The 9,651-nt window shown below is 40.2% G+C and overlaps 1 protein-coding gene across 5 annotated transcripts; it reads left to right on the forward strand.

Moving 5' to 3' along the window:
- The first annotated feature begins 3,297 nt into the window (after nt 1–3,297).
- Nucleotides 3,298–7,973, forward strand: LOC125524862 (uncharacterized). Of its 5 annotated transcripts, none has more exons than XM_048689887.2 (17): nt 3,298–4,003; nt 4,092–4,295; nt 4,393–4,485; nt 4,570–4,665; nt 4,746–5,078; nt 5,135–5,209; nt 5,294–5,356; nt 5,431–5,496; nt 5,626–5,691; nt 5,968–6,036; nt 6,121–6,183; nt 6,257–6,322; nt 6,449–6,514; nt 7,098–7,157; nt 7,254–7,301; nt 7,386–7,622; nt 7,709–7,973. In XM_048689887.2, the coding sequence occupies exons 2-17, from the start codon at nt 4,092–4,094 to the stop codon at nt 7,724–7,726; spliced, it is 1,623 nt and encodes a 540-aa protein (XP_048545844.1). In that variant the 5' UTR covers nt 3,298–4,003; the 3' UTR covers nt 7,727–7,973. The 5 variants fall into 5 exon arrangements, with proteins under 5 accessions (XP_048545844.1, XP_048545845.1, XP_087393033.1 ...); XM_048689888.2 differs by having other exon boundaries at nt 5,141–5,209; XM_087536907.1 differs by lacking the exon at nt 7,098–7,157.
- Nucleotides 7,974–9,651: the final 1,678 nt, after the last annotated feature.

The following is a 9,651-nucleotide window of genomic DNA, read 5'->3' on the forward strand; positions in this document are numbered from 1 at the left end:
TTCTCGGGAATTTGAACACACTTTGTTTTCTCATGAATTTGAACAAAGTTTTTTTTTCCTTTTGTTTTGTATCTAACATCTCATATATTTTTTGGATGCCTAGTTTGACATATAGGTGAACAGTAAAATCCTTTCAATTCAAATTATATATAGACTATGTATGAATTATTTAATTCTAGGTATGTCGAGTTGAAATCCAACGAGCTTCGCTTGACCAAGCGTCCTTCATTTTATGACGGAGTTACAGAAACACACATATACTTGTATTATTTTGTAATTCGATCCCGAGTTCAGTTAATATTCAATTAAAATTTGAGCGACTCATATATTTTTTCTTTAATTTTCATGTATTTTTGTTTCAAGCTCTTCTACTAACTTTACAAAATGGAAGGGAAAATGTGAGTGAAAATCAAACTTTCTCATGTTAATAACTGTGATCGGCCGGAACTGGCGGTTCTCCGACACTAGTAGAAAAGGGGGCAAAGATCCAGGCCGGGTCAGCTCATTAGTCCCGGTTCAGTCACGAACCGGGACTAATGTGAGCATTGGTCCCGGTTCGTGCGGCTAAGGCATTAGTCCCGGTTCACCTGAGCCCTTTAGTCCCGGTTTGTGTCTCAAACCGGGACTAAAGGGCATTGCATCCTTTAGTCCCGGTTTGAGAAACCTTTAGTCCCGGTTTGAGAAACAAACCGGGACTAAAGGATGCAATGCCCTTTAGTCCCGGTTTGTGTCTCAAACCGGGACTAAAGGTCCCGTTTTCAAACTCTACCCCTCCCCCCTGGATCGCCTTTTTTGTTTTGAAAAAAATTAAAATAAAATGATAAAAACTTCAAAAAAATAAAATCCTTCGAGAGGTAGTTATATTACTACATCTACTAGTTAGGAACCGGGACTAAAGGGGAGGCTTTAGTACCGACCCTTTAGTCCCGGTTCCAGAACCGGGACTAAAGGCCCTTATGAACCGAGACAAAAGGCCCTTTTTCTACTAGTGCGAGGCTCCAAGCACCTTGGGAATCAGAGTTATTATCCCGTAGTTGAGCCGGGCGAGGTCACAAGACCCTATATCATGTATGTGTTCAAAAATGTCTGAAAGAACTATCATGTATGTGTTCCAAAATGTCTGGAAGAACTTCACCAGGAGGCCACCTAGGCACGACCTCTTTCGATGGGACATGACAATGTGGTGATCCCTCAAAACACATTCGCACGTGTGTTGACCAAAAGTGTCGGGGGGGGGGGGGGAGGGGGGGGCGGGGGGGCATGTGGGTTGGCCCTCGGATAAGACCAACCTACATCACTAGACCCAGTCGGGTTGCCATCGGGACTGGGGAAGAAGACCCGACCGATTTCTTGGTGTGCAACAGACCCATGTTGCGCTTGCGTCTCTTGCAATAAGGGCGGTGTCGCAAACCAATGTATGGGTACGATTACTGCGCGCCACATGGTCAAATTCTGATCGCACAATCGCAGAAACGGTTGACACACACTCAGTTATCAGCCATGTGAGGTCAAAGAGTCTAAGTATTTTTAGACTTACAATATTTGCCCACATTCCAAGAAAATACTCCCAACTTATTATGAGACTTTTTTGACATTGTCATAGTCTTATATTAAGTACGAAGGTAGTAAAGTAGTATATATTACTTCCTCCGTTCTCAATATTTGTCTTTCTAGTGATTTTAACGAGTGACTACATACGAAGCAAAATGAGTTAATATATACTCTAAAATATGTCTACATACATCCGTATGTTGTATCCATTTGAAATGTCTAGAAAGACAAATATTTGGGAATGGAGGGAGTATTTAATAATCTATTTTTATTTTAATTGATTTATTCATACATAAAAAAGAGTTTGAGAGCCCCCAAAAAAGGAGTTTGAGAGTAATGTCGGACGAAATGCTAGTGCAGGTCGACACTATTTCAGCTCCCTCCATTTTTCTATTTCCCTCGGTTGCTTCCCTCCATTTTTTCCATTTCCCTCCAAAATAAGCTAACTGCCCAAAAATCCTCCGCACTTCTCCCCATCTATCTCAACAGCACGAGTCGTGCTGAACACTAGTCGTGGGTTTCTCTTCCCCAACACCTCTGCCGGCTGGCGGCGGCAGGCGATTCTCCGCCATCTCTCCAATTGCAGGTCAGTGCCTCCTTCGCATGGCCTCTCTCTTGCATTCGACCTCTTACTGGGCTGATCAGTCCGGCCACCGCGTTCGCGCACCTGTAATCTCCCTGCCATAGCGCGCACGGCGCCGCGTCCTCTGTTCCGGGGTCTTCAACCGGATCAAGCCATCGAGGGCAGCCGCGGCACCCAGCAGCTGGGGAAACCGAAGCGTTGGGCTGGGTCGTCGAGGCAACTCATGCGTTCGCTCGCTGCTGCCATGTTTCCTATTCATTGCCTTGCAAGCGTTGGGCTGGGTCGTTGAATCAAGGCATGAAATCAGGCAACTAATTAATTAGTTAACCCACCATACCTGATTCATCTATTCGGGCTGTGTTCCTCCTGTCGATTTTTTCAGTTAACAGCTGCTGAAGTAGTTCTTCAGTTTCGTCAGTTTAGGTGTCGTTTTTCCCTTTCCGTCAGTTTCGTCAGTAGCAAGTTTCTTCAGTTAGCAGAAAATAAGCTGAGCTGCGACTCGGCGTAGTTTGTTAGCACTTTCCGCGGCCCTGACCTGATCGTGGGATGGCACGAAGGAGACGGTCATGGCCGCATCGCGGGGAGCACTGGGATGACAGCGCTCACGACCTGGACGTGCCTTGTTTCTTGTTTTTCAGTTGGTCTCTCTAATAGCTGAAAAAGAAGGAATAGAGAGCAGAAAAGTTGTGAGGTTGAATGCGGCACAAAACTCCATTGTCTCCCTCGTGTGAGCTCGAGCGCTAGGACTGACAGATTTGCTGGTCTAAGGAGTAGTTAATTGCAAGTCTAACTAGCACGTGACAATCTGCATTAGCTTGTGGGTCAATGTTGTGAAATGTATTACTACTTGATCAATGGTATATGTAGACCAATGCTCAACTACATGCTAGTTTGACTAAATTTACAATGTTTTTAACTTTATGTTTTGGTTTTCTCATGGAGCAGATATGACACGAAGTAAACTTCATGTTGTTGAATGCAATGATGAATACATGGCGGAGGAACATATTGAACATGAGAATGCCATGTGTAAAGATGCGGATTCATCTCATGTTCAACCATCATCTTGTAATGGCGAAGAAGGCTTGACTGATAGTGAAGATGAAGAGGACCAGGATGACAGTGCTGCTAATGAACAAGGTAATTACCTTTTGATACTCTGCTAGATATTCTGAAAAATTAGAATCAACAATTGCACTGCCATCTTCTACAGAACAGAACAGAACAGAATGGTAACTTTTTAGTTTTGATGGTGTGTAGTGTGGCTGTAAGGACCATGATCATCAGAACAACTAAAACTAAACCATGTACTATATGGAATAAAAGCATTGCACTTCCCACTATTTACATGGCTAGCTACACTAACTATTGGGCAAAAGGCTTCAGCAAGCAATAGTACACTGCATCGTGTCTTTGCACTGTCGTAAGATTCACTTCTTTTATATTAGTGCTGATTTTTCCATTGTGTTATCAATTTAATGCTCTGTAAACTAGTGAATAACACTATCAGTTGTTCCTCAAGACTACATACCAAAAGATTGTTCACACAGTTGTTTATGTGTGATTAACTACAAGTGTTTTGGTAATCTATCCATGATCATATGAAAATGGAGAAACAACCAAGCGTGGCAGGACAAGGCTAAAAGAAATATGGAATCTTCCAAAAGGGCAGAGAATTGTGGTCCAGTGCAATGAACTAAACCAGCCAATTGGAAAAGAAGCTGGACGTCTTGCGAATTTTCTTGGCACGGTTGCTAGGAATGGAAAAATGTGTAGTTTGAGCTACAAGGACTGGAGAAAACTAATAGGAGAGAGAAAAAAAAGACCAATGAACAAAGAAACAAAAGGGATATACTAGCGCAAGTAAAGGTACATCTCGAATACATTAAATCTCTTTTGCTAACATCATTATGCTTTACGTGGCGCTATCATAACCATAGTTTTGTTTGAAATGTAGATGAGGTTTCTTTACCCTTCTCGCTTGGAAAAGTATATATTAAAAAAAATTGGAGATAGATGGAGGGAACATAAGTCAGATCTGAAAGCATTGTATTTTGATGCAAACAAGAACATGGAAGCGAATAACACCAATGTTCCAAAGGGTGTGATTAAGGATCAGTGGATTACTCTGGTCAGTAATTGGATGACCCCAAAGGCACAGGTACATACACTTGCCAGATTTGTTATGTACATGTTGCTCAGTCATGGTATGAAATTATGAAAAATACATGTGCATACATTATACAATTGTTTGACAGGGGATAAGTGAGACAAATAGGAACAATTGTGCGATGAGGAAGTCGAAACACACAGCTGGAACTAAGAGTTTTCCACGAGTTAGAGAAGAGCTGGTCAGTTTATAAGAACTCGAACTATATGCATGTACATCCCATTTGTACTGCAGGTCTTTAATAAATTAACTGTTTGACCAATAGAGACTAAAGGATCCGGAAAAGAAGTACCCACACAGGGCTGTCTTATACATGCATACACATAAGCACAAAAGCGATAAGAAAATGAATGAACAAGTGGTATGATATTGACTCTCTTTTATCTCAAATTATAATGTTGTTTACCACATTGTTCTGACATACAGTATTCATGTATATAGGTTGATTTGAAGAAACGTATAGCGGCGAATCCAAATTTAGTAGATACTAGTAGAGGAAAGACAACATGGAAAGGAGATGTTTTGAATGCAGTACTTGGCCCAGACAAGCCTGGACATGTACATGGCCTCGGACTAGTTCCGAATCCAAATCAAGTCTTTGATGTGTCAACTTCACGCCACTTTCAGAATATACACCTTAGTTCATTGGAGGATACACCGAATGAAGATCTTTTGGCTGTCAGACTTAAGATGGAGAAGTTGGAGAAAAGAGTGGAAAACCAAGATGCCGAAATTCTGGAACTAAAAGGGAAGACAAAAAACTCTGAAGGACAGGTAAATTCGAAGAATTTCTCCATTATTCAATACATGTACTAATTTTTAGGTTTTAGTTACAGGGTTCTTTGGATCAGATATCTAAATCTCGAGATGTTCCTTCCATTGCTAAGACAAGTTCAAAGAGAAAAGTATGTTTCTTTACAAAGGTTTAACAATTATTTTGATGCCATTTTACAAGTATGTTCTTAGTCTTGTTTGGTTTCAATCAAAAGAGAATTTATGGCGACGGTCATAGTCAACAACTTGGTACTGTTGGGCAGCAGAATAATGTGAAGGTAGTGTATGGATGCATTAGTATATTTCTGTTTGCTTTTTATAGAAATCAATCATCTCTTGTTATTCATTACAGAGCAAGGGAACATTTCTCGATGACAGGGAGATGCAACCATCATACAAACGTCCTGCTGTGGATAAGGTATGCTCATTTATATGTTGTTTGGAATCGAGCATGGTTGAGTAGCAATTAGAATTACTCGCACATTTTGCAGTATGAATGTTTATTATTTATTTTTCTTGGCAATCTTGTAATATATCTTTGTCACAGAACAATGAGTCTTTCATCCACGGTGAAAATGTGCAACAAGAGAAGGAAAACACTAGTGCAGATAAGGTTAGTAACTCCTTCCTTTTCTCAACTTATTAGCAATATCAAGAATCATGAGAAGATTACCATAAGAACTTTCACGCTAATACACCAATGAAATCAAATCTAAAACAACAGATACTCCTTGCGTAGCTGTTGTTGCTTCTTTTCATTAGGTGCTTATCTTCTATATGCTTATTTATTCACAGCTCTGAATCCATTTCAAAACTAGCAAAATATATTTATCTTTAGAATGCTCTTCATTATTCAATACATGTACTAATTGTTAGGTTCTCGTTACAGGGTTCTTTGGGTGAGGAGTCTACATCTCAAGATGCTCTTTGTGTTGGCAAGACAAATTCAAAACAAAAAGTATTTATCTATAGAATGTTCTAGTAATATGTTGAAGTCATTTAAATAAATATGATCATTTTCCTTTTTGGTTTCAATCAACAGAGAGTATATAGCGATAGTCGTAGTCAACAACTTGGCACCGTTGGGCGGCAAAATAATGTGATGGTAGTGTATGGATGCATCAATATGTTTCTGTTTGCTTTTAGAGAAATTAATCATCTTTTTCCATTCATTTCAGAGCAAGCAAAACTCTCTCTATGACGTGGAGATGCAACCATCAAACAAACGTCCTTCTAAGGATAAGGTATGCTCATTTATATACTGTTCGGTGTCCAATATGGTTGAGCAACAATTAATTGTTACTTCCTCTTCTCATGGTAGGAATGTTTAGTATAGTTCTTTCGAATCTTATATAAATCTTCTGTCACAGAACAAAGATACTTCTATCCATGATGAACATGTGCAACAAGAGAAAGAAAACACTAGTGCAGATAAGGTTAGTGCAGTACGTATCTTTTAAACTTCTAAAGCTCCTTTTCACTATGCAACTCTGCTCTCTTGCTCCAATAAATTTATTGCACATTTCCAGCGCGTACTCATGCTAGAAATGAAGTCTGACATAAATAACAGTTTCAATGTTGAGTGGAAATATCTCAGATACGAATCTAAGAGATAAAATTGAGTTAGTTTCACCAAGTTGAAAAATCTCTGCACATTGCTATTTTAGCCTTTTGTTTGCATAATGTTGCAGACCTTGTACATGAAAAGCCAATTATTAAACTGTTGTGTAGATTTGCTAAAAAATACATTGCTAGCCGCAGTAGTTCTTAACATAACAGAGTGTATATGTGGCATTATAGATGTAGTCTTCTTGCACAACAATCTAGTGCACAATATGACATGCCAACATTTACTCAAAAAATATGCTTGCCCTATTAAATTGATCTCCAACTTGACAACATGCATCAACGGGTTAGAGAATACTCTGCGTATATGGCAGATTCTGATTCATCATGTGTACATCTATATTCAGTTTTTCCTTCAGAAGTTGGTCTGATTATTTTGCATCTTGCCATTAGCTTCGTTGCCAGAACACTAGTAAGATCTCAAGAGGAGCTAATGCAACAAAGCATGCCAATGTATGACATAATTTTTTTCAATCTTATTCTTCTCTGTTTCAGTTCTTAAGCTTCAATTATATTGCATACTAATGTTGCACAACATATATTCTACAGAAACAACAATGCAATACAACAAATTGCCTGGGTGCCGACTCGATAGATGTATGGCTATTAAGTTTATGTTATGCATGATTATCTGCAAGTTTTAAATTGCTTATATTAGAAATTGTTTTCTCGTACAAATAGGTTGGCACTGTAGTATTTCTGAAGAGCTTGGGAAATCCAAACAGGAATGTTGCTCTTGGTACGCTCCAAAGCATTGAACCAGAATATAAAGTTGAGGGTGTTCATCTTGGTAACCAATTTTGGGCAGTGCGAGTTGATGCTACATTAGCAAAATCTGATCAGTTGATACGGCCACTAAAAAAGGTCAACATTATTGGTCATGCAGCAGGATTAATTATCGCATGGCCTTCAACCTTTGTATGTTGCTCCTCCTTTAATTTTGCTGCTCTTAACCATATTTTCTCTACAATATTGTTACTGATCTTATTCCTTTATTTTTGTAGATCGCTAAGATAAATTGATGATGTATGGCCCAGATGTTGATTGCAAGGTGGACAATGGGGCTGCTATTTGTTAGTCTTGTGTAGTGTTTTAGGATGTCATTTCTAGTGTCAATGTTTCAAACATTATGTTTTAGAGTGGTTGCGGCGTTGATTCAAACATCCAGACTTAGGCTACTATGTAGTATCACTTATTGTAACCTTGGGATCATGTTATTTGTAATGCAACAAAGTCAATTTAATATATGAGACCTTTATGTTTATTATATTGTGGCTCCATGCATTGTCAGCTTTGCCAATGTTATTGTAGATCATATATATATGAAATGCCATTAGTAGTTCATGATAGAGCAATGCTTCTATACGTTGCAAAGTTCTATTTATGTCTATTGGAATATCATTTGTACAGTGTGCCGCAACACATATGAACTGTTGTTATGCTCTAGTTCTATACGTTGCTAACCTGCAACGCTTTTTGGCACTGTTTACCAACACATTTATATACGTTGTTCTAGACTCTTCCAACGGTGCCTATGGCAACACATATTAATCTGTTGGTAAAGCCCTAGCAACACATATATGAGCTTATAACAATGCATCGATGCGTTGCTATAGGGGGGTTCTTCTTGTAGTGCCACCGGCCTTGAAGGCTGGATCCGGACATGATTGAAGGTCCGAAGCACCTGACCTGAGCTTTGGGTGTTAGAACTCGAGGCAGAGAAAGGATTCGATTGAGCGCAGGAGGGAAAAAGAAAAGGCCTTGTCCCTTTATAAAGGGGATGAATATTAGGCGTCCTCCTCGTGGCCGTTCGAGACTTACCTAAGATCTAGGAGTCATACCAACAGGCACGGTTGGGTTACCCACATTTGTATTAATAAGAATCCCGTGATAAGGGGAACACGATCTCTGCTTTGACAAGACGTGTCAAGAAACCGCCTCGCGTTATGTGCGGGGCTGGTTAAAGAAAAATGGTTCTAATAATTACCGGGTCGTGGCATGATGTCATGCTGCCAAAACGCGTCAGCAGATTAGATTTGTGGAAATATTATTCTCTCTATGATGGTATGTGGAACTTATTTTGCAGGGGCGGACACTATCCTTGTATTCAAACTCTTCCGTGGTGTATTCAGAGGAGGAACCCGCCTTGCAATGCCGAAGACAACACTGCGCGCCGGACTCATTGTCATTGAAGCTTGGTTCGGGGGCTACTGAGGGAGTCCTGGATTAGGGGGTCTCCGGACAGCTAGAGTGCTGGACTATGAAGATACAAGATTGAAGACTTCGTCTCGTGTCCGGATGGGACTCTACTTGGCGTGGAAGGCAAGCTAGGAAGTACGGATATGGATATCTCCTCCTTTGTAACTGACCTTGTGTAACCCTAGCCCCCTCCGGTGTCTATATAAATCAGAGGGTTTTAGTCCGTAGGACAACATACAATCATACCATAGGCTAGCTTCTAGGGTTTAGCCTCTCTGATCTCGTGGTAGATCTACTCTTGTAATACTCATGTCATCAAGAACAATCAAGCAGGACGTAGGGTTTTACCTCTATCAAGAGGGCTCAAACCTGGGTAAAACATCGTGTCCCCTGCCTCCTGTTACCATCCGCCTTAGACGCACAGTCCGGGACCCCCTACCCGAGATCCGCCGGTTTTGACACCGACATTCACCCTCGGGGCTGAGGGTATGTACCAGTAGCTATCTCTTTGATCTCTCTCTCTCTCTCATATTCTTGATTCGACACGATCTTGATGTATCGCGAGCTTTGCTATTATAGTTGGATCTTATGATGTTCCCCCCCTCTACTCTCTTGTAATGGATTGAGTTTTCCCTTTGAAGTTATCTTATCAAATTGAGTCTTTAAGGATTTAAGAACACTTGATGTATGTCTTGCATTTTCTTATATGTGATGATAATGGGATATTCATGTGATCCACTTGATGTAT

The sequence above is a fragment of the Triticum urartu genome, chromosome 7A (assembly GCF_056163025.1).
Source record: "Triticum urartu cultivar PI428250 chromosome 7A, HENAU_Tu73, whole genome shotgun sequence".
Taxonomy (NCBI): Eukaryota; Viridiplantae; Streptophyta; class Magnoliopsida; order Poales; family Poaceae; genus Triticum; species Triticum urartu.